General features: G+C 45.3%; 2 protein-coding genes across 4 annotated transcripts in view; one reads left to right on the top strand and one right to left on the bottom strand.

Moving 5' to 3' along the window:
* ITGAL (integrin subunit alpha L) overlaps positions 1-13,619 on the bottom strand; it is a 42,853-nt gene extending 29,234 nt beyond the window's left edge. The window contains exons 1-2 of one of the 2 annotated variants that reach the window (XM_053363460.1): positions 13,246-13,619; positions 950-1,067 (exon numbers count right to left, since the gene is read on the bottom strand). In XM_053363460.1, coding sequence (XP_053219435.1) covers positions 950-1,067; positions 13,246-13,306 — 179 coding nt within the window. In that variant the 5' untranslated portion in view covers positions 13,307-13,619. The remainder of the gene's footprint in view (positions 1-949; positions 1,068-13,245) is intronic. The other variant, XM_053363459.1, reaches the window with a different exon arrangement.
* A 4,445-nt stretch (positions 13,620-18,064) lies between these two features.
* SEPTIN1 (septin 1) lies at positions 18,065-25,269 on the top strand. 2 transcript variants are annotated; one of them, XM_053363576.1, is made up of 11 exons: positions 18,065-18,220; positions 18,358-18,448; positions 20,330-20,416; positions 20,522-20,645; positions 21,651-21,785; positions 22,451-22,568; positions 23,034-23,135; positions 23,231-23,330; positions 23,423-23,588; positions 24,616-24,700; positions 24,877-25,269. In XM_053363576.1, the coding sequence occupies exons 1-11, from the start codon at positions 18,215-18,217 to the stop codon at positions 24,952-24,954; spliced, it is 1,092 nt and encodes a 363-aa protein (XP_053219551.1). In that variant the 5' UTR covers positions 18,065-18,214; the 3' UTR covers positions 24,955-25,269. The 2 variants fall into 2 exon arrangements, with proteins under 2 accessions (XP_053219551.1, XP_053219552.1); XM_053363577.1 differs by lacking the exon at positions 18,065-18,220 and having other exon boundaries at positions 24,634-24,700.

Genomic DNA, 25,269 nt, shown 5'->3' with positions numbered 1-25,269 from the left:
ATCAGCCAATCCGCTCTTTTAAATTCCTAGCCAAAAGGAAACTATCACTATAGCTGGGGTCCCACCTACTGTCTGCGTGGAAGAAACAGAGCAAATGCATCAGTAAAATATGTGGTATTCTACCATTTTGCTAGGACATCTGGTCCCCAAGAACTTGAAAGTTTTGCCTCCCCACCCTATTTTCCCAGTTTAGGTAGTTGTGACACTTGACTATACATAGGGAAGCAGTTCAAATTGACAGAGGAGACAGGGCAACGGCAACCCATAGCCAATCACAATGCTTTAAAATTCCTTCCCTTCAATAAAAAAGGATTCACACGAGGGTGTCATAAAGTGTGGAATGCCTTTCGCTAAGAGACCAGCTAAGGCCACAACTGAAATTGCCAATTGTGTGGACATAGACTGTGTCACTATATAATTTAGTTACCAGGGGACACCAGACTTAGTTGCATCTGGGTGGTACGAGGAGTTTCTTGCTACTGTTTTGTACTTATCACAGATAGACAATTAAGTTTTTGTTCGGCTTCCTGACTGATTCCTCCCTTTAAGCAAGTGTTCTACAACCTTAGGTCCCCAGATGTTTATTACGACTACAACTCCCATAATCCCCAGCCAGCTTAGTCAATGGTCAGGGATGATGGGAGTTGTAGTCCAACAACAGACAGAGGCCACAGGGTTGAATAATGCTTCTGCAAGCACCAGCTTTCTTTTGCCTTTCACAACAGCTTGATATTTGGACATTTAGCAGATGGAGCTTCCTGATGTTGGGATTTTTGTCTGGCAGGTGTTTAAAGCATTAAAAAAAACTATGGGGGGGGGACACCAACTGTAACCACTCATTTCCCACAGTTAGGAGAAACCCAACACAAAAATCATTTCCCACAGTTAGGAGAAACCCAATACAAAAATATTTCACACACATCCCCTGGCATGTGGACTGGGGGATTACCTAGTATCAGGGCCTTCTCCAAACTGCAGGACCTGATATCCAAACTGCTTGCTGACGTTGGAGGAGAACAGGGCTACTGGAGAGGTGTCAATATTGTCTCCCAGCGATGGTGATGGACCTGTGGAAAGAGGAGGTGCCATGTTTATTCAGAGTGGATGGAGTAAGAAGAAGCAGACCAGAAGTCATCTTCTTGTCATTTCCTACTGCACCTAAGTTTGCCAGCTAGTCAGGGGGAAAAGAGACCTAGATTGTTCCTGTGCCATAGATAGCAGTTGGATTTGAATATCAGAAGGCAAAGTATTTCATGGCATGGAGATAAACATTGTTACCTATCAGCAGGTCATGCTCCTGTTGAATGCACAAGAGCAGAGCAGAGTTGGTCAACTGACAACCCTAAACCACAGTTCAATTTCCTCCACAGGTCTGTGGGAAGAAGAGGTTGCACAGTTGAAGTGGGTTTGGTGCTCTCATACAACCCGTGGAAACAAATCTGAATGCTCAATAAACAGCAATTCTCCATGCAAATTTTGTGCAAATAAATCAAGACAAATGCTTAAAAAAACAACAGGTTAGCTGGAAGATGGAGTCAATTCTAAGCTTGACAACCTGACTGAGTCCATCAGACAGCAGCTGAATACACTGCAAGAAAAAGCTAGACCCCTTCTGCACTATACATTTAAAGCTGTATTGTACCACTTTAAAGAGTTAGGGCTACCCCCAAAGAACCCTGGGAACTGTGATCTGTTAAGGGTACTGAGGAGATCCCTGTTCCCCTCACAGAATTCCCTTGGGAGAGAGATTGATGGTTAAACCACTCTGAGACTTACAGTTCTGCGATGGGAGAATAGAACCTCCCAGAACCCTTAACAAACTACAGTTCCCAGGATTCTTAGGGGGGGCACCATGACTATTTAAAGCAGTATGATACTGCTTTAACTGCATAGTGCAGATGGGGCCCCAGATACAACAGGGCAGCCGCAAGGACTTAGGTACATTTAATTCCTTTCCATTCCCATTCGTTTCCCATTTCTGCTCCATTCACAAACTGAGAGGGAAGTGGTGGCCTATTTTTATCTGAAATGGAATGTGTCTGAGAAAGGTGGAAGCTCAATGGTGGAGCATTTGCTTTGCATGTACAAGGTCCCAGGCATCATCAGATAAGACTGAGAGAGACTCCCTACCTGAAACCTTGGGAAACTGCTGCCAGTCAGTATAATTAATACAGTGGTACCTCTGGTTAAGAACTTAATTAGTTCTGGAGGTCTGTTCTTAACCTGAAACTGTTCTTAACCTGAGATACCACTTTAGCTAATGGGGCCTCCCGCCGCTGCCGTGCTGCTGCCACTGCTCAATTTCTCTTTTCATCCTGAAGTAAAGTTCTTAACCCGAGGTACTATTTCTGGGTTAGCGGAGTCTGTAACCTGAAGCGTCTGTAACCCAAGGTACCACTATACTGAGATAGGTGGACCAATGGTCTGGCTGTGTGTATAGCAGTGCTGTGTGTGTGTGGCCAAATCCTGCCCTCCCCTCCACACTGCTTTTTGTGTTGTTGTTTTTTAATGCACCCCACTTGGGTTGTGCCTTCATTTTAAAAACACAGCTCCCTTGTTACATTCATTTTGATTATAAAACCAAACGGAACTTCAAATGAATGAATTCATTTACTTCGCAACCAGGCCACTCATTTCTCACTCCTTTCTTTTGAGATGAAAAGCTGAAACAGCCTGTACCAGGTCGCAGAAAGGTTACGGGTGTTGGAGTTGGTATATGCAAATATATCTGGTTAGCCTTTATCTTTTCTGTCGAAAGTTAGGCAAAACCAAACCTTTTGGAAATGCAATAGAATGTGTGAAAATGTCACACTATTTGGATGGAAAACACAGAAGTTACAAGCAGGAGAAGAGCGGTCCTTTCACTGACAGCAATGAGAAGGAGGGTGTTTTAAAATTGCCTTTGTGGCAAGGGATCTTTCTAATCCACCTGGAAGCTGGCATGTGATGTCTGGTGTCTTGAAGTAGCTGTAGACTACCCAAAATGTTGCACTGTTTGCATGGAAATGGCCGAAGCCACAGGGCACTGAAATAATCTTTGTTGCTGGGGCTTCCCCGCAAACGTGAAGGGCTCCCATGTGGAAATTGCCCCTACATACTGGCTAAGTCACCTTGTGAATCTGAAGGAGGGGGTAGCCCCAGCAAAGGAATGAGAACATACCGCGTTTATGCTCTCATGAAGAAACCAAGATTCCCAACCACAACTATGGGTGCATCATAAAACCACAATATGAATTGAAACTAGAGATTGGTGCTTGCCCTTTTGTGGGGGCTGGTTCAATTCAAATGTGCCAAAATGTTACAGTGCAGGCAGCAGCTAATTGTAGTACATACTGGAGATCATGCAAAGGTTGGCTGCATGCGACAAAGGAACTTGAGCCGGCCTTACCATGAGACACAGTAAGGCAACTGCCTCAGGCAGCAGCAGTGGGAACAGCAGCCCTCCAGCCGTTCGCCCTGAGGACCCTAGCTGATCCCTTCCACTGGAGGACAGAGCTGTGTGTGCCCCCTACACTAGGCTTCTGCCTTTAGGTGCAGTGGGGGAAGCTAACGTCACCAGTGTTGAAGCAAGATTAAACTCTCAGTCCAGTGGGTTTCTGTACATGGATTGGGGATGGAGAACATGCAGGTGGAACGCACCATCTTATCCTCTGCCTCAGGCAGCAAAATGTCTTGGACCAGCCCTAACAAGGAAAAAAAAATTATCTGGGCTTTGAAACAGCAGCTGATCCTTGAACATAAGTAGATGCAAACTAATGTGGAAATGTAGAGAAGTGAACTTAAAAATGAGAGGCCAGGAGAAGAAACAATTGACACTTCCGCCTGTGACCTTCTTCCAACAAGGGAACCAGACTGCACCCTTGGGAATTCTCCCCACTTGGAGCATTGGGGCCCCCGTAAAAAAAAATATCTGTTTGGCAACAATGTCTTTCTAGCATAATCTAACAGAGAAGTGGGCAGGAGGAAGATCATCATGGAGGATAGGCTTCCGCGGAGTAAATGAAACGTGCAGACGAGAGACCCTTTTAGATGTGCATCTGTGTGCACATGGTTTCCCCTGGGTGAACAGCCCAGCACATGTTTGGCATCATAGGCACTGGATCCTAGAGGCCAAAGCATTTTTGGGGTGTGGGGGGGTTCATTTTTGAGGAGGCTGGGCCCACTCAAAGTTTGAGGACGTTCAGCTCTGTCCCCTGGCTCCTCCCAACATTGGTCACGCAACACCAGGACCCCCTTAATCATGCTAAGAAGCTGATGCCTCTGTTTTGCATACAGAGAATTCAAGGTCCAGACTCTATCTTCTCCAACTAAAAGGATCTTGGGTAGCAGAACTAGGAAAGACCTCTGGCCGAAGCAATGGGGAGCAGCTTGTATTGGGCTAGGTGGATCAACAGGTCAGCTTCCTATATCCCAAAGTCACCACACCTCTTTGAAGAGCTCAGTCCAAAGCCTTGGTCCCACTGCAAAGAAGGCCCCGCTCTGTAGCTTCCGAGCCTTCTGTTTGAAGGTTTTAAGAGGCGGTGTGCAGGAAGAAGCGCTCTCTGATCTTATCTCTCCATCTTTCGCACGGAAATTAATAGGAACTCACACTTCTTTAAAAAGACATAGCTATTTCACACTCTTTTTAATTATAAGCGAACAGCATTATGTGAGTCCTACAAAGGTTTCACACTCAAATATCCTTACCCTGTGGGGGGATTTATATTTTTGAAACCCCTCTCAGATAGGCCTCTCTTTTTCTGTTTACTTATCAATACATTTCCCTTCGTCCCAAAGTAATTGTGCAGAGGATTACAGCCTCAGAACTCCTTTAATCACACAACAGTCCAAATTTGGGGGTGGTTTTTTCGCATGCTAACAAAAAAACCTGCTGCTTTCTTTGTTTACCAGCTGACTGGAATCAGAAGATATATAATGAAAGAGGAAGGATTGCCTTCTGTGTTGAAATATTTGCAGATAAACAAAAGTGCAAAGGCTGCAGTCTGCCAGGAATGAGGGCTTTAACATCAGGATGGATCAGATTTCAGTATTTCCCCTTCCCACAGAGTTGCCAACTTTTAAATACTAGCCCTGCTCCTGTGTGGCCTAATTTAGCAATCTGTGGTTTACCTTTGATGGAGATGATCTGACAGGAAAATCTTCCTGTGCTACTGTTTTGGCATATCTGGCTGCAGTAGTGGCCCCCAGGTTCTGGAATGAGCAGAGCCAGTGAGAAAGTTGGCGTCAAATGTTCTTCAAACAAGAAGAACCAATAGAGTCAATTCCAAAAACATTAGAAGAGATTTTAAAAAATGGTGAAATAGCAGATCTTAAAATTAACAAAGATAAAACCAAACTCCTGGTAAAAAATATGACTGATGAGAGTAAAAATAAATTACAAAATATATCAGGTCTAAAGATCGAAAAGAAGGTTAAGTATTTAGGTATATGGTTAACAGCAAATAATATGAATCTATATAAATATAACTATTTGAAAACCTTGACAACAAAGGTCCGTATAGTTAAAGCCATGGTTTTCCCAGTAGTGATGTATGGAAGTGAGAGCTGGACCATAAAGAAGGCTGATCGCCGAAGAATTGATGCTTTTGAATTATGGTGCTGGAGAAGACTCTTGAGAGTCCCATGGACTGCAAGAAGATCAAACGCATCCATTCTTAATGAAATCAGCCCTGAGTGCTCACTGGAAGGACAGATCGTGAAGCTGAGGCTCCAGTACTTTGGCCACCTCATGAGAAGAGAAGACTCCCTGGAGAAGACACTGATGCTGGGAAAGATGGAGGGCACAAGGAGAAGGGGGCGACAGAGGATGAGATGGTTGGATAGTGTTCTCGAAGCCACAAACATGACTCTGACCAAACTGCGGGAGGTAGTGGAGGACAGAGGTGCCTGGCGTGCTCTGGTCCATGGGGTCACGAAGAGTCGGACACGACTAAACGACTAAACAACAACATTTGAAAACCTGGGGGGATATTTGCAAATATGGGGTAGAATGAAACTATCATTGCTGGGCAGAGTGTCAACCACAAAGATGAATGTATTAAAAAAATATTTATAAATATATCTGGCAAGGGGGGGGGAAACCAATAATAAAATATAAAATACCAATAGACACGAAAGATAGAGGATGTTTCTCCCTGCCTGATATGAGATTATATTATGAAGCATCTTGTCTGTGCTGTTTGAAGGAATGGTTGCTATTGAAGAATCCACATATTTTACATTTGGAAGGTCACAATAATATTTTTGGTTGGCACGCTTATCATCTGTGGTATGAAAAGGTGAAACCATATAATTAGGGGGGAAATGTATAGAATATGGGACAAATATTTTTTTTAAAAATGGAAACTAAAACACCACTTTGGCTTTCACCTTTGGAAACAATAGCGGTGAAAAAGAAAACTATGATGGGAAGTTGGGCGACTTATAGAAATTTATTAAGAGAGGAGGGTGGAGAATTTAAATTAAAAGTTTAAGGATTTACCAGGAATGCTGACAACATGGTTACAATATCATCAACAACAGCTCTCCAGGATTTCAGTCTGGGGACAATCCCTCGAGCTGCCAGGAACTGAACCTGCAAAAGATGCTTTGCCACTCAGCTCTGACCCTTTCCCAAATATAGCTGCTCGGAGTGCTCCTGGTCAGGATTCCAGCTGCTCCATTTCCCCCCACCACCCTATTTTATGACCCACCATCATAGTCAGGCAGCATGCCAGTAAAGGGTTGGGTTTCTGGAAGACGCCTGTGCGTGAATTTGTTTTATGTGTGTAGATCAGTGCACACTGACCAACGCACAGTCTTCACAGTAGGGCTCTGTTCTGATAGCATGAAGTAGTCACCACAAACCGGTAGATTCCTATCTGCTGCAGCCTTCATCCGCCTTCACAGCCATTGTAACATCCCACTTGTTATCATCCGCCTGTTCTGCTGTTGAGGACTTCTTGGATCATTCTTTGTCTGGCCCCTTCCCTTTGACCTTACCACCTTGGGTGACCCTGCTGGGAGTACGAGATTCCCGACGGCTTCGCTCACAAGGGTCATAGGAACATGCAAGCCCACTCACCACAACAAGGTGATGATCCAGCAAGTAGAACAGCAATGTAAAATCACACAAAAGCCAATGAAAGTGAACAAAGCAAAAAAAAATCCAGGGGATTCAAGCATAAAACAAGGTCCAATATTATGGGCTAGAGAAAGTCTGGCGAAACGATCAAGCTTATCACAAGAGAACTGATGTAATGGACGGTTGCTGCTTCAGGTATGGCAGAAGGAAGGGCATTGCACAGAACAGGGGAAAACAGAAAATGCCCATTTTCAGGTCACTACTCAGGGATCATATTCTTCAGGGTGTGGGGCCATGGGTAGAATTTGCCCAGACGATCTAAGTTAGTGAGGGCCAAACTTGGCCCTCCAGCTGTTTTGGGACTACAACTCCCATCATCCCTGGCTAACAGGACCAGTGGTCAGGGATGATGGGAATTGTAGTCCCAAAGCAGCTGGAGGGCCAAGTTTGGCCCTCACTGATCTAAGTGATCTTACAGTACTCTTTCAGATCACCTCCTCCTGAGTTGTTCAGGGCTGATCAGCAGCCAGTGCAGTTTCCCCAGCACAGGTATGATATGCTCCACTCTGCAATCTGGCCTGCTGCGTTGATTCTGCCCCAGCTGCAGGTGTGCAAGCCTTCCTTTGCTTTGGCAACACCACAGCCAGCAAATGTCAGGAGGTGCCCTGTGCATTCAGCTGAGTGGAAGCCCCCTGGGCATTTGCCCCAAAGTCCTGCCCTGATGATGCCACTGCCACCCAGGAAGAGAGCCAGCAGCCTTTCTGCCTTGGTAACAGAAGTCACTCACCTATCAGGCTGCATACAAACTGTGCATTTTTAAACCACTCCTCCCTACTGCCACCACCAGAGAATCCTGGAAACTGCAGTTTGTTAAGGGTCCTGGGAAGTGTAGGGCTGCAAGAGGCATATGATGGTCCCCAGTATTATTATGGGGGGGTATATATGGTGTTTATACAGCCTCAGAGAGAAATCTACACACACACACATCATTCTGGTAAGAGGGCTAGTTGCAACATTTCCTCATTCTGACCCCCTCTTTCTCCCCAGCCACAGATGAAGGGCGTACCCCTGCATTCTCACACCCTGAGGGTTGCCAGCTTCTCAAGTGGTCGCTGTAGCTGCCTCTGCCTTTAATGATGACACCCTGCTGTACAAACAGTCGCAAAATGGTTCTCAAAGGGTGTGGCGGGCCACACGGTGTGGAAGGAGAGGATGGCAAGTGTGGCAAGAAGATTCAATACACATTTAAAGATTTCAGTATAGTATAGTATAGTATAGTATAGTATAGTATAGTATAGTATAGTATAGTACAGTACAGTATAGTATAGCTTGTGTGTATACACACAACCACAACAACCACCACCACAACAACAACACCAGAAACAGCATCCATGCCTCTCTTCAAGAGCATTGGCTATTCTTCTAAACTTCTCCACAACGTATTGTTATCAACAGGGTTTTTCAACTTTGCCCAATATGAAAGGTCAGAAAAGTGAAGCTTCTTTGAGTTAATGAGATGAAAGTTTGCTTGTCTCAAATTAGACCGAATATAAATGAAATTTCCTGGCAAAAGCAAGCTCACACCTCTCATTCAGTTTGTATACATGCTTAAGGTACATAAAGCTTCTGTAAAATTAAATTTGGGGGAAGATTCACGTTCTTACGTAGCTGCCTTGTTTTATACTTTATGGATGTCCCGTGATCATATTATAAAGTAGTTGTGTCGTGTGTTATAAATCAAGCACTGTTGGGAGTTGTTTTCCATTGTATTTCTTATCAATGAAAAATTTGGTGCAGCACGAGCACATTTTTATTCTGAAGTGTGGCCCAGAGAAACTTTTCTGAGAACCACTACACTAACTGAAAATGTTTTATTTCCATAATTCAAACTTTTGACTGCCAGTTCCTCCATATATTAAGGCTGGTGGGACTTTCTGTGTGGCAAGCAAGCACTCTGCTTGTGGCTCTTTTGCACAATAAGCTGTTAGAAGCACAGGAGCGGGGGGGGTGCACACGCATGACTTGAGTCAGCTGGAAGCCATTCTTCTTAACCAGGGAGATTCTGGGTGAGAGGTTGGAATGGAAGGATCTCTCAGTTTTGTTCCTCTGAGGTTTCTCATTTTTCTAGTCAGAAATTCAGTTCTCCACATTTTGCAGCAATCTACTTTTTAAAAAATTCCTATGAAAATTCACCTGCATTTTAATACGGCTTTCTTCTCAGAATCAGGTGTTGTTGTTTTTTTGCAGTTTTGACTAATGCACTCATTTATGGACGTGATTCTCCACAATATTATGCATTTTTGCATGTTATTTTCACAAACGTCTTAATTTGTACGCACGCTTTCTCCTAATATATGCGTTTTTGCTTGGAGAAGCGCATCACAACATCCAGAGAGGTGTGCACTGTGAAGGATAGATGCACTTCAGTTCTCCTACTGTTCTGGAATGTGAGAATCTGATAGGTTCGGTTTTAAATGTGAACCGAATCGAATTTCTCCACCCTTGCTGGGAGATGGTGAAGCAGTGACTAGTCAGTTTAAATTTATAGTACCATAAACTCACAAACAGGATTTGAGCTATGAGAAACAGAAGTAATTAGATTATAATATCGTTATGATTTAATAGAAGACAGGGTGCAGCAGAAGGGGAGAAACAACATGGAAAAGAAGGTGCAAAAATAAAAGACAAAATTGTGTTTTGATTGTACATGTTAAAAATGTTGAAACTTAATAAAACAAAATTGGAAAAAAAGAAGAAAGGCAGAAGCAAATCAATCTCTCTCTCTCTCTCTCTCTCTCTGCCTCTCCAAAACATTGATGACAAGTTTTGCAGGCAACATTCCTGTGCTCTGGGCTGTTGCTAACACAACAGCAGCACCTCTAAAGTATCTGGCAGCTCTTAAGCTGCTGACAGTGGCAGATCACACCAAGATACCGACAGAATGACTTGATGTGCGTTCAGCCGACTTCCTCCCTGTGGCAGCAGCCCAGGCTTTTAAGACCCACACTGGTTTGCCTGAAAGTAGGCTTGCGGCTTTGTTACCGCCACCACCAACACTGCTGTGAGAGTGGTTCTCACACTCTTGCTGAAGAAGCAGAAGTGGAGTAGGGACAGCTGAAAAATGACTGTAGGCCAGTGGCAGGGCATCTGCTTGGCATGCAGATGTTGCCAGGTTCGATTCCTGGCATCTCCCGGTAGGGCCGGGAGAAGCCTCTGCCTGGAAGCCTGGAGAGTTTCCTATACCTTGGTTATCAAACGCATTGGTACTCAAACAACTTGCAACCCAAACACTGCAAACCTGGAAGTAAGTGTTCCGGTTTGCGAACATTTTTCAGAAGCCGAATGTGCCCCGATTTGAGTGCCACAATTACATTTTGAGTGTTACGCTGATGTCTGTCTGCTTTTGCTACTTATTTTCTGTTTTAGTGGCTCTTTTTTTGTGTGTGACTGTGTGGAACTCAGTTCAGCTACTGATTGATTGATTGATTGATTGATTGTGTGACTGCAGTACAGTGGTACCTCGGGTTAAGTACTTAATTCGTTCCGGAGGTCCGTTCTTAACCTGAAACTGTTCTTAACCTGAAGCACCACTTTAGCTAATGGGGCCTCCTGCTGCTGCTGCGCCGCCGGAGCACGATTTCTGTTCTTATCCTGAAGCAAAGTTCTTAATCCGAGGTATTATTTCTGGGTTAGTGGAGTCTGTAACCTGAAGCGTATGTAACCCGAGGTACCACTGTACATTATTTATTGCTTTCATTTTCAATGGTCTCGTTAGATAGTAAAATTCATTTAAATTGCTATTTTAGGGGTTGTTTTTAAAAGTCTGGAACGGATTAATCCATTCTGCATTACTTTCTATGGGAAAGCGTGCCTTCGTTTTGGAGCGCTTAGGTTTTGGAACAGACTTCCAGAACGGATTAAGTTTGAGAACCAAGGTACCACTGTATTTCTATGAAAGATGATGTGATGATGGCAATGAAGACAGCTAGGGGATAGTGTAGGTTATTGTGTGTGTTGGTGTGTTGTTGTGGTGTGATATAAATGAGGATGATCTTAGTCGCGAGGCAAAACCTTGGTTTTACCAAAACATTAACCCTATTTCTACAGGGTTGCTTTGGCTGTTTTCCTGGTTATCATTCAATCGCTCACTGCTGTTGCTGTTGTTGTTTTGCATTTTGGACATGTATCATTCTCTCATTTTGTGGTTTTGTAAGATGTGGTTAAGGGACATGGGTGGCGCTGTGGGTTAAGCCACAGAGCCTAGGACTTGCCGTTCAGAAGGTCGGTGGTTCGAATCCCCGCGACAGGGTGAGCTCCCCTTGCTCAGTCCCTGCTCCTGCCAACCTAGCAGTTTGAAAGCACCTCAAGTACAAGTAGATAAATAGGTACCGCTCCGGCAGGAAGGTAAACGGTGTTTCCGTGAGCTGCTCTGGTTCACCAGAAGCAGCTTAGTTCATGCTGGCCACATGACCCGGAAGCTGTACGCCGGCTCCCTCAGCCAATAAAGCGAGATGAGCACTGCAACCCCAGAGTCGGCCACGACTGGACCTAATGGTCAGGGGTCCCTTTACCTTTACCTTTAAGATGAAGCTATGTTTTACATTTTGTCTTTTAACTTTTCTCCTTAAGCGCCCAGAGTTTATAAAGAAAAGCAGCACACAATTTTTTCAACATCCATGAGATGAGAGCATCTAGATGGCGGGGTGAGTGAATTGGCCGGAGCTTCGTTGCACAGCTGGGATCTGAACTTGCATTTCTCACTGAAACGCTCTTCAGGCCAATCTGCATGTGATGTTAAACGTGCGTTTTAACATTGTGTAGATCTTTTAAAAAATGAAACAAAAAGTTGCAAATGTAACAGAAAGACAAAAGTAAGAACGTTGGCTCACAATAATAAGAATAATCCATCAAATCTAATTTAAGCATACATATTAATATAAGCCATCCATTTGTCCAAAAAAATATATCCAAATAAAACCAATGATAACAAAATTCTGTATATGTTCAAATGTAGAAAGGACAGTAAAGGTATTCAGACCACTGAATAATGGACACAGAGCATCCTTCTGATATTCACTCCATGCATTTAAATCCTGCTTGTAGCACTTTAACAGTCATGGCAGTCCTCCAAAGAGTCCTGGGAACTGTAGTTTGTTAAGAGTGCTCAAAGTCGTTAAGAGACCCTTCACTGAGATACAATTCCCAGCCGTCCCCCTGGCCCTTGCCAGAAATTGACAGCTCTGCTACAGATCAGAGTAGGATGGGAACACGCGGTAACCCCATCTGGGGGTTCTCCACACCTCTGAAGGTAAGTGGAAGCAAACCTCAGGGAACAAGTAACTCCAGAAAAAACCCAGCCTCTCCAAATGCATACTGTCAAGAAATAGATACCGCTAAAAGCAGGAAGTCTCAATGGGCATTCTGGCTAATCTGTAACTTGCACAATTATTAAAGTTGGCTGCTAATTTGGTTAGCAGAAGGAGGAACTAGGAAATCAAGACTATTAGGCCATCTAGCTAAGTATTGTCAGTACCTCAGGGGCAGGGAGCCTGTAGCTCTCCGGAGGCCCTTGGTCTAAATTTCCATCATCCACCCTCATTATTGAACAAGGCGCCTGGGCCAAGGGGCACTGCAGTCCTAGCAGGACTACAAATTAACTGCCTGTAGCTTAACATGGATTAGCAGCAGAGCTCCAGAATTTCAGACAGGTGTCTCCCCAAGTCCTTCCCAAAGATGCCAGAGATTGGATCTGGAAGCAAAGCGTGAGCTCTGCCCCTGAGCAAGCCTGACGAAGCACTAGATCACCTGTCTCCTTTAAAACCTTTGTGCCTCCTTTTTATTTCTTCTCTTACATTCACATCCTGCCTTTCTTCTGTCAAGGAACCCAGAGCATTGCCCATGTGGTTCCTAGGCGGTCTCCCATTCAGGCACTGACCAGAGCTAAACCTGCTTAGCTTTTCCAAGGTAGCAGCCTCATGTAACTACACACCATGCCCTGGAACTCTCCAATAAAACTCTCTCACACACACATGCAACATGCAGCAAGCAATTCACTCCAGCAATTCCCAAACCTGCAAAGGTCCAATCTGCCTATCCTACCTAAACATGGTATCTGTGCCAGCAGACTTTCTCTCCAGTCTCAGTCAAGACAGAGAATTCCGCTTGAATCAATTCCGACCTACCTTGAAGAGCCAAGCTGATCAGCAGTGTCAGAAAGTAGACTGGAAGGTGTAGGCCAGGCATCCTGGGTCGTGGCAGCGGCAGCAGCAGCAGCAGCGGCTTAAACGGTTCAAGAGCTTATTTTCTGGAGGACATGACTGGCAGGAAGGCACCAGATGAATAGTTTGATCAAGCCAAGAGACAGATTCAAGAGGAGCAAGCGGCTATGGCAGGAGATGAAGGAGAATGGGGAAGAGGGGAGACTCTTAAGCTTCCAAATCTCAAAACCGTACTGCTACTTTCGCTCCCCCACGTGGTACAAAAAGCAAAGGGTATGATGTGGGCAGGAGAGGAAACGTGGGTGATGAAAGACTCTGAATATGCATATGCACGAGGGGTGGCACCTGCGCAATGAGGGAAGGAATTACACCAATGCAACTACACACACACACACACACACACACACACACACAGAGCTGTGACTTTGGCATTTGATCACACTGTGAATGGACCTGTAAGACTGGCCAGATAGGCATCATGGACTTGAGCAAAGAACTCCCAAATGTTTAATGTTCATTTCAAGGCTATAGATGCTTCCTGAATGACAAATCATCTACAGAGACAAGTCTTACAACAGTGCTACACACTGCTGTGTGTGTGTGTGAGAGAGAGAGAGAGAGAGAGAGAGCGCATTGGGGAAACGGAAGTTGGCAATTTGTTTCAAAAATACATGTAAGAGTGAGTGGAGGAAAAGGCAATGTGGTTGTGGGTGGAAGACTTTTCAGCAGAAAAACTGCCAGAGGGGGACAGGGTTGAAAGTTCCTCCTCCTATAAAAGTCTTCTGAGGTTGAGTGCAGCCTCTGTGGCCGTAATGTGTTAAAAAACAAAAATAAAACACATTAGGGGGAAATAAGAACTTATGGGAATTGCGATCAGGTGGCAAACGGGTCAGGGTCTTTGCAGTCATGGTTCACTCGAGTAAAGGAAATAATGTTCTCCGAATGTTTGACTCAGCACAGCAGAGTGCTAAAAGGGCAAAGAAATACAAATTTCTGCGTATATGGTCTTTGATTCTTGAGTATATAAACAAAATCAGTATCTTTATCACAGCCACGTTTCACTATGGAGAGATCAACTTCGAGAACAAACTTTGTTTTTGTGTGTGTACTTTTATGATGCTAACTGTGTTTGATGAACTGTACTCCAAGTTTTTTGTGTTCATTATTCTTCTGCAAAAATCAATGAAATACCTATTTCAAAACAAGGAAACAGGCTTGCAATTGTCTCAAGCAATAGGCATGGAGGATAGCGGACTGGTGCCCCTCCCTCAAGAAAACCCCACCAACTCACTTGCTCCTTTGCCTCATGTCAAGGCAGCCCCACTCACCTGCCAAAGCCACTGGTAAGTTTACATCCCTGGCAGGGGCTTATGGGTGTAGCTGGGCGGAGGGCAATAATATCCACAAATATTATTGAAAAGCACTGAAATTACTCAATATTCTGAGGTTCTAACCCCCCAGCCAAAGCCTGCCTCTCCCAGTAGAAGCCTGCCCCCCGTAATGTCATCTTCATGGGATGATTTCCTAAAAGCTAAACAACTTTGGCTGCCCCTCCAAACAAAATTCCTGGCTACGTGTCCATGCATAGGCTGATGAGAGTGGTTTGTGTATAGTACGTATGCCCTGCCCCTTTAGCCAAAATAGTTTTCGGAGCAGTTTGCAATACAGTGGTACCTCGGGTTAAGTACTTAATTCGTTCCGGAGGTCCGTACTTAACCTGAAACTGTTCTTAACCTGAAGCACCACTTTAGCTAACGGGGCCTCTTACTGCTGCCATGCCGCCGGAGCACGATTTCTGTTCTCATCCTGAAACAAAGTTCTTAACCTGAAGCACTATTTCTGGGTTAGCGGAGTCTGTAACCTGAAGCGTATGTAACCTGAGGTACCACTGTAATTGGATCTAAGAGAGTTTTGGCTCTGAGGCTCCCCCCCCCAGTTTAAACTTCAGAATGAGAAGACTGTGTTACCAATAATGGCCCAAGGATGAAGGCACATGTTATTAAAGATCTGGTGAATACATTGTCCTAACAAAATAAAAATAAAAAATTCCTTCCAGTAGCACCTTAGAGACCAACTAAGTTAGTTATTGGTGCTACTGGAAGGAATTTTTATTTTATTTTGTTTCGACTATGGCAGACCAACATGGCTACCTACCTGTAACTAGAACATTGTCCTAAGTTTCATGACAGAAGAAAGGACAACAGAGATGGAAGAAAATAAACAAATGAAATTACAGGTACAGTATTTCGGGTGCAGGAGTGCCCTGTTTACTGAGCGTTCATCCTGATCCGTTTGTAGGGAGCTCAGGCGACGCTGCATCCAAGAAAGGGCTTTCCAACCCTTCCCAATGCACTTTTCCATCACTTTCCTTATCGCAGAAAATCTGATCTTTTGGGTTTGCTGTGCAAAACTCCCCAAGCAAACTATAATGGCAAGACCTGAACTTAAGGTAAAGGGGCCCCTGACCATTAGGTCCAGTCGTAGCCGACTCTGGGGTTGCGGCGCTCATCTCGCTTTATTGGCCGAGGGAGCCGGCGTACAGCTTCCGGGTCATGTGGCCAGCATGACTACGCCGCTTCTGGCGAACCAAAAGCAGTGCACAGAAATGCCGTTTACCTTCCCGCCGGAGCGGTACCTATTTATCTACTTGTACTTGAGGTGCTTTCAAACTGCTAGGTTTGCAGGAGCAGGGACCGAGCAATGGGAGCTCACCCCATCGCGGGGATTTGAACCACCGACCTTCTGATCGGCAAGTCCTAGGCTCTGTGGTTTAACCCGTAACCTGCATCCCGTAAACTGGCACATTAACTTGAGTCCTGCCTGGAAATCGCAACAGTCTGGAAGGCCCCATTTACACGTGCTTTAGTTTCATCCAGAGCTGAATAGTGGCAGACACTCTGCGTGGTGGGTCTGCCTTCAAAAAATAAAAAATAAAATGTGGGGTGGGGGAGCAGCAGAAATTCAGCTGGAGCAAAATCTGTGGATTCCACCAATCACACACAGACACAGCAGATACATGGCTTGCTTGCCTGTTTCCTGTGTTCTGCATTAGTACAGGGAGAGCAGGAGCCCCCTAGAGGCTGGGTAGGGAACAGACACAATACAGAAGTAAGCTGCGAGAGAGCCAATGCAGAGGCTCAAAGGCTTTCTTTTTTCTTTTCTGGGCCACACTTTCAGAATCAAAATTGCTCACAACACACAGGTTTATTTTAATCGATAAGAAATATATTGGAAAACAAAAAGAATCGCCTCCTAGCAGGGCTTGATTTATAGCACAGAAAGAGCTGCTTTATAATATGATCGTGGCAGGGCCGGATTTAGGTTTGATGAGATCCTAAACTACTGAAGGGGTAATGGGGCCCTTTATACGTCCAGCTGTCCTTGGTCAACAACAAATTGTCGCTGTTTTTTATGTTGAATATACGCTATATGGTAATTTATCGATGTACTAGGTATCTAAAGCCATTTGCACATAATAAAATATGTATTTTACCAGTGATGTTTTAAGGAGTAGGCTCACAGGCGGGGCCCATTACTTACATCATAGCAGCCTACACAACACAAAACACTGTTGTTGTATGTAGGTGTTGTTGTTTTATATTTTGGAAATGTACATCCAGTTGTTTTTTCCTTTTAAATTTTTTGGGGCCCCCAAGAGTGTGGGGCCCTAAGCTGTGGCTTATTTACCTTATACGTAAATCCAGCACTAGATCACGGGACATCCAGAAAGTATAAAAGAACACATAAGAACATGAATCATGTTGTGTATTGAGTCAAAGGATTTTAAATCTGTATTATTATTGTCTGTATTTGCATTAGGGTAAAGTAACTGCCTTTTGGTTCCAGAGGGTACAGCTACTATTGGTTCATTTAAGCTGCTGTATTTGGATCCTCTGTCTTATTGGTTTCCTCCAAAAGGCAGGACTGTGATTGCCTGATATTGTTCCCTCCAAAATGTATCCTTTCTAGCTAGTTCCCTGTCCCTATAAATGTAGCTCTCCCCTCCTCAGTTCTAAGTCTTGTTTGCTTTAATAAAGAAGTGTTACTACAGAACTGTCTCCAGCATATTATGTCAAGAGAGCTGAAATCACAAACCCCACGTCACAATAAATCATTCCCAAAATATAATTATAAACGAGCCTCTTACATGTGTACCTTAAGTAAGTATACAAACTCTGAGAGGTGTGAGCTTGCTTTCGCCGGGTAATCTTTATATTATGTCTAACTCTCCTCATCCACACAAAAAAGTCGTTCTCTTGTCTGATCTTGATTTGATTATGATTTCAATAATGATTTTATTTTTTTGTGAAATGAAGCATGTGCATGCATGCTCATTGCGCATGTGTGATGCCTGTCTCAAATGCCCACACCATTTTTAAGTACAAATTAAATGTGGCTTAAGTTTTCTAGTTGGACTGAAGCTGGTTAGAAGGGAAAACACACCAAACAGCAGTATTTGCCAAAGTCTGATACGGCTTGTGGCTAAACGCCATGCAAATGCAGCTTCAAAAACCGGCACAGAGTAAGTGGCAATGTGAATGTACCCAAAGCCTCTCTTCTGTGTGTGCTTGTTTCATAAGCCCCCTTGAGCACTGTCTTTTTGTGAGGAAATGGGTCGCAGCAAGGGGGCGAGAAGTGACCTCAGTCACCATTTACAAGCTTGTCCCATGAGCATAAGAGCTGAGGAAAAGGCAGTGCGTCAGTCAGCTCCCACACAACCTTCCAAGCAGTGATATTTTAACTTGAAATGTGTGCTACCCACAGGTGGAAGGAAAGGAGGGAAACGAAAATAGGCCAGCCAATGGGAGATGACGATGCTCTGATACGGGTGCAGATCTGGCTTCCTGTTTCACTGCCACAGGAAGTTGGTGTTTGAGCCAACAAGGTGCACACTGACATCCCTGCAGCGTCTCCTCCGTACAACTAGAGACCAATGATGGTAAGAAACTCGTAAGAGGGACTCTCTTTTGCCTTTCTTCCTTTGAGTTGTTTTCTTTTGAGTCTCTCTCTGAACACCTTGGAAGGACCAGACAGTGGGACGCCTCCTCCTGACGCTATCTTTCTTGTCTGCCTCAGGACAAAGATTACGTTGGATTTGCAACTCTGCCCACCCAAGTCCACAGAAAGTCCGTAAAGAAGGGGTTCGATTTCACTCTGATGGTTGCAGGTAACGTGTTGAAAAGACCCACTTTCTCCATCCTCACCAGCTCCAACACCCCTGAATGCACCCAGACACACTCCCTGCGGCTCTCTTTCCTTTCCATGCTATTGCAGACCTGCTGTTTTGTCTTGGAAAATGAAGAGGTGCCCTTAAGTGTTGCATTTTGCATGGTTCAGACCAGGTTGTGGAAGAGACTCTGGCTTGCGCACCAAGTGCAGCCATTCAGGCCTCTCTGCCTGGTCCTCAGGGCACTGTGTAGGGCACAACCCTCTCCTCCCCGTCCCCGACTGGGCTTTCAACACTACACATTCGTTTTATGTCCAATGTGTATTTGACCAGAGGTGGATTTAGGGGAGCACGACTGGTTCCCCCACACTGGGTGCCGAGCTGAGAGGGTGCTGCAGGGCGCTCTGCAACAATGACAAACAACGGCAGGCGAGTTGGGGGGGGAGGGCACTGAAATTTGGCGTCGCACAAGGCGCTGCTGAAGTTTTTTTTTTTAATTAATTTTCAAAAATTCAAAACAAACACACATACAGACAAACAAACATACATACATACATCCTGTTTAAATCTTGGTAACATTATTAAGTGACTTCCTCAAATCCCCTTGGTTGAATTTCATTATATATAATTTTAACAGTTTTCCAAAATCGATTTTCTCAAAAAATTTACTTGATCACTTAACCTCTTTCATTCTTTCTAATTTAGCTTTAAACATCTTAAGTCTTATCCTTACATATTTAAATCCTAAGCCTATCTATTATTTGCAAGCTTTTCCAATTAAGTTATCTTAACATATTTATCTAAATAGTCTTTAAATTTCATCCATTCTTCCTGATACTCCTCCTCCTTCTGGTGGGGCTGCTGAAATTTTAAAGCCCAAGGTCTGCCATTGCTTTGACCTGTGATCGAGCCTTTTGGCTGTCTGGATAGAGAAGAGTGGGTGAGTGTGCTTGTGTAGAAGCTAAGCTACTATACAGTGGTAACATTCACATGAATGGCTCGGCCCACTTTTGTCTCTGACCTGCCCACAATTGGCTGGTGGACCCTGAAAGCGTGACCAGAAGGGATTGCCCTGAAAAAACATGCCCAACCCCCTGGTCAAAACACTGATGGCGACTGATCAGTGGGCAGTTTGGCTGCCTTTTGTGCCAAGCCACACTAGAATGTATCTTGAGACGCATCCACTTCTTAGGTGTCATAGGAGAGCCGAGTCTCTCAGGCCTGCTCCTCGAATCCACTAGGACAGGCTTCCTCAACCTCAGCCCTCCAGATGTTTTTGGCCTACAACTCCAATGATCCCTAGCTAGCAGGACCAGTGGTCAAGTATGCTGGGAATTGTAGTCTCAAAACATCTGGAGGGCCGAGGTTGAGGAAGCCTGCACTAGGATATATTCTGCTTCCAGAAGTAGGGACAGAAATCAGAATCCTGACTAGGGCTGGACAGACCAGTCTGTTTCCAGGCCGTGTTAAATTACTATGTTTATTCATAAATTCATTTTTGTACCAAGTCTGCATTAATCTACATTTAAAAAAACAAAAAACCACCCATATGATAATTAGTTTAAATGATAAGTAAATGTGTACTTTATCTCACTGTAAGCATTTCTAAGCTGTCTTATTTTTTAAAAATATGCATTTTCATGTTGGTGCATTTTTTGAGCCAAGGACTGTATTGCAAAATTTGGAGACATAACTGAAAGATGATCAGTACAGGAGGCATCCGTTGAGGTCAGGTTTGCATCAGAATTCATAGAAATAAAATCCCTCATGCATCTCCAGACCTGAGAACCAGAAAACTAGTCTCTCAGGCTTATTCCTGTCTTAATCAAGTTCCTCCAATTTCAAGGATCATCAGCTGATACCTTCATGTTCATCCAATAGGAGAATCTGGGCTGGGAAAATCCACTCTTGTCAATAGCCTCTTCTTGACAGATCTATACAAGGACCGGATACTCCCGGATGCGCAAGGTAAGGACTGATGGCAGCTCCAGTCTGCAGTGTTTTTGGATGGGGTGGGGAGAGCTGAGAAAGTGACCCCATTGCTATTACTGCCCTGCCTCCCCCACTTCGCAGGCAGGATCCCCCAGACTTTGGAAATTGTCAAGCATGCGGTAGACATTGAAGAAAGGGGGGTGAAAGTGAAATTGACGGTGATCGATACCCCAGGATTTGGAGATGCAGTGGACAACACTGAGTGGTAAGAGGCCAGCTGGATGTATTCCTGTGCCCCAGTTCTGAAGAAGCAGAAGGATGAAAAAGTGCTATAGCAGGGAAGGTGGGATCTGGGATCCAGATCTGGGGAAATCAAGGATTCATGGGTGGGAAGTGGGTCCAAATTTAGGGGTGCTGAAAGCCAATATTTATTGGGTCTTTGAGAGTAAAGCGAAGAAAGCATATCTTGTCTACTTTTGAAAGCCCAAAGGATGGAGGATGAGGAAAGAGTTCATACATGCATGTTCAGCACCCAATTATAACATCTAGTGCAGAAGTGGGCAGGTGTCAGGAGGGGGGAAAAGCAGTATATGAAAGAGAAATAAGAGGAGGGCAGTGAGGAAAAGACAGGTCCCACCCACTTCTTGTATATAATTCTTGGCAAGATTATCCAGGAGGACATGTGGTCGTTGGCTGAAAAAAGGATTGCCCACCCTATTCCAATGACTGGTTTTCACTGTAGAGCAAGCACCACAGATGGTTGGTTTGCACTGAGACCACAAACCATGGCTTATGTTAACTGTTTCAGATGTTACAAGCAAATAACAGTGTGCGCCTCTACTTTCTTCCCCTCCTTATCTTGAGGACCCCCAGATTCTGTTGCAAGCAGTGGCCTTTGAGAGCGAAGCAATGGACCAAACCATAGCTTACTGATTCAGACATGATGCCAACCAAACTGGGCTTAAGATCCTGGTTTGGTGGACAAACTAGCTCACATGCCACAGGAAACCATGGTTTGTTGTTATGTCTCAGATAGAACTTTGATGCCCTATGACATTCCCTCAGACAACAGGCAAGTGATGTGTGTCTATGTGGAAGTAGCTGATCTTCCTCCTGGCCTTTAAAGATCAATCCAGGCTCTAGTCCCCCTCATTACGTAAATGTAGCTAAGGAAACTAGGATTTGGTGGGGTGTGTGTATGATTCTGACTAGCAATGGGGCCTTCTTACCACCTCATCCCCTTTCTTCTCCTACCTGGTTTTTACTGCAGCTGGAAGCCAATTGCCCACTACATTGATTCCCAGTTTGAGCAGTACTTTCGAGATGAGAGTGGCTTGGACCGCAAGAACATTCAGGATGGGCGTGTCCACTGCTGTCTCTATGTCCTGTCACCCTTTGGACACGGGTAAGATGTGTGGAGCTTTAGGGTGTGGCCATAGGGAATCAGGATCATGTCTTTCAGTGCTTGAAAGGATAGCAGCTCTCCATGGTTTTCATTTCCAGCACCTAGTTCATTGCTGAGAGCCAGTGTGGCGTAGTGGTTAAGAGCGGTAGACTCGTAATCTGGGGAACCAGGTTCGCGTCTCCGCTCCTCCACATGCAGCTGCTGGGTGACCTTGGGCTAGTCACACTTATCTGAAGTCTCTCGGCCCCACTCACCTCACAGAGTGTTTGTTGTGGGGGAGGAAGGGAAAGGAGAATGTTAGCCACTTTGAGACTCCTTTGGGTAGTGATAAAGCGGGATATCAAATCCAAACTCTTCTTCTTCTGGGATGAGTGGCAGCATAATAAAGTGCCACTGAGCATGTGCCAACTTCCTTTAGTGCTGACGGCCCAGCTTATCAGCACAAACCTGGCAGCTAGATCTTAAGTGGGCTGGAATGCTGATTGTTTTTTAATGTTTTTATTAAAAAATGAAATGAATGGTGAGAGGGGGCAATCACAATTCAACACAAATTGTGCAAACAAGCCCAGCTTCGAGACTCCAGGGGTTAGTGGGGGTAGGAGGCAGAACTGCTAGGGGCTCTGAAAAGAGGGGTCAAGGATTTTGATCCCGCCCCTCTGCCACAGGCTCCGCCCCCTGGACATTGTATTCCTCCGAGCCATCCACGACAAAGTCAATATTGTGCCGGTGATTGGAAAGGCAGACAGCTTGACTCCAACAGAGGTGAAACGCAAGAAAGAGAAGGTGAGAAAGGGGAAGGGCCACCATAGCTCAGCTGGAAGAACATCTGCTTTGCATGCAGAAGGTCCCAGGTTCAATCCCTGGCCTCTCCAGGTAGACTCTCTACCTGAAACCCTGGAGAGCCTCTGTCAATCAATGTAGACGATACTGAGCTGGATGGACCAATGGCCTGACACCATGTGGGGCAGCCCCCTATGTTCCTGTGGGAGGCTTCTTAAAGGGATGTTGAAGGGAAAACTCATATATGCTGGGTTGGAACAGATGCATGCAGCAAGTAGCACACTTGTCTGAAGTAAACACCTTACTGTAAGGATATGGAGCCTCCAGCACACTCTACAGGAAATCTCATTGCAATACCTGCACCTCTGGAGCCAATTTCTTCACACACCCCACTGCTAGTCCTGTCCTCTGCACCGCTACATTTCATGGGTATTTTAGCTCCACATTTTGATTCCTTTGGACATACAGATCCGGCAGGAGTTAGAGGAAAACGGGATCAATATCTATGAGTTTCCTGACTGTGACTCAGATGAAGACGAAGAGTTCAAAGCTCAGGATGCGGAGATGAAGGTGAGGAGCTCTGGTCTGGTCTTTGTGGGGGAGAAGTGTCGGGTGGGATGGAAAAGGTGGAGCAATAATAGGCCTCATTGGCGTTCTTCCTGCAGCAAAGCATCCCCTTTGCTGTAATTGGATCCAGTCAGGTGGTCAAGGAGTCGAAGGACAAAGTGTTCCGGGGACGGCAATATCCTTGGGGGACAGTGGAAGGTAAGTTGCCTTAAGAGGGCACTCAGCAGAGGGCGCTGTGTCAAAGGAAGTTACTGATCTCGACTTCCTATTTCCCCCACCCCACCCCCTAGTGGAAAACGCGGCTCACTGCGACTTCCTCAAACTTCGGAACATGCTGATTCAAACCCATATGCAGGACTTAAAGGATGTGACCCACGAAGTCCATTACGAAAACTACCGAGCGCAGTGCATTCAGAGTCTGACCAGACCTGGGGCACGAGACCGCAGCAGCCGCGCGTAAGCAGATTCTGTTTTCTGTAAGGGAAGAGGATTTGGACAGGCCAGGGCAGAGGGGTCAGTTGTGAGATGGAGGCTGGAGGGAGTCTGGTTAATTTAAGACAAGAAAATGATCATAAAACGGAACTGCGCACACTCCACACTGATATATCCTTTAAAAAGATGAAGTTTTATCCAGCAAATACCAAGGAGTAAGTTGGCAGTTCCCAGTTCCTTAACTCCCTACTGGCAATTTAACAAATTGCTTTTAAGGCAGATGTGGGGAACCTTTGCCCATCCAGATGTTGCTGAACTACAGCTCCTGTCATCCCAGGTCCTACCATGCTAGGCTTGATGGGAGTCTTAGTTCAGCAACATCTGGAGGGCCAAAGGTTCCCCACATCCTGGCTTAAGGACTGGGGGAAAGAGCTGCGAGGGGACGTGTTAGTTATGCTTCAGGTAGGGGTACGTATGTAGCCCACTCCCTGCTTGCAGGCAGGGCGGAATGTGCTGCATGCACTAGCTTGCTGTTTGTTCATAGTTAACCAGGAATCCTGCCTTACACCCATTATCTTCCTGCCATGCTACACTCACTCTTTGCCGCTATGCTGCACTGCTTTATTGGTATGATCCAGTGAACATAGCAAGCTGCCTTGCGCAGAGTCCAGCCATTTGTCCGACTAGCTCAGCAATGCCCTGCACCCATTGTTCTTCAGCCTGGGGTCCCCAGATATTGTTGGACTGCAACTCCCATCGCTCCCAGTCAGCTTAGCCAGTGGTCAGGGCTGATGGGAATTGTTGTCCAGCTATGACTGGGCACCCCAGGTTGAAGAACGCTGGTCTACACTGCCTGGGAGCAGCTTTCCAGAGTTTCAGGCAGGGTTCTCCACCAGCTTTACCTGGAGACGCCAGGGATTGAACCCGGGACCTTCCACATGCAAGGCAGGTGTGCTCTACCCCTAGGCTACAGCCTTCCCCCAGAGCTAATGTACAAGCAGGAGCCAGGATCTTCCCGTGCTCTATCACCAACTCTCTTTCGCCTCCCTAGGAAACTGTCACGTCAAAGTGCCACTGAGCTGCCACTCCTGCCTCTGGCAGAGACGGAGAAATTAATTCGCGAGAAAGACGAGGAGGTGAGTCTTTGCACGTTTTAAGGCTTTGTGTTTGTGTTTTCCCTTGGAGCCAGCAGCTGCTGACCCTGTCCGATGTTAGATCTGAGTCCAGCAGCTGCATTTTAGCACTCGGCAAGCGATACAAAAAAGGTGGCAAGTGCAACCTCAGCATCTCTCTCTCGTCTCTCTTTGTCCAGCTCCGTCGGATGCAGGAAATGCTGCAGAAGATGCAGGCACAGATGCTGCAGAGCAAAGGGGAGCAGTGTGACCTCTGAAAGGCAGCAGAGCTCCTTTCCCACAGTGCTATGAGAATCCCAATGGAAAGAGACTTAATTCTGCAACTATGTGGCCAAATCAGGGGGCCACACTGGTAATGGAAATGGAAGAGTTAAGTATTGGTGGGTATGCTATGTATTTGAGAGAGAAAACCCCTGTGGACTTCCAGATGTTACTGGACTACAACTCCCAACATCCCTGATCTTTGCCCATGCTAGTTTAGGCTGATGGGAGTTGGAGTCCCCACAATATGCAGAGGGCCACAGGTCCCCCAACCCTGGCTTAAGAAATTATCACACTGTCTATCATATATA

This window comes from Podarcis raffonei, chromosome 13 (genome assembly GCF_027172205.1).
Source record: "Podarcis raffonei isolate rPodRaf1 chromosome 13, rPodRaf1.pri, whole genome shotgun sequence".
Classification (NCBI taxonomy): Eukaryota; Metazoa; Chordata; class Lepidosauria; order Squamata; family Lacertidae; genus Podarcis; species Podarcis raffonei.
This window is presented reverse-complemented; position numbering and strand designations above follow the sequence as displayed.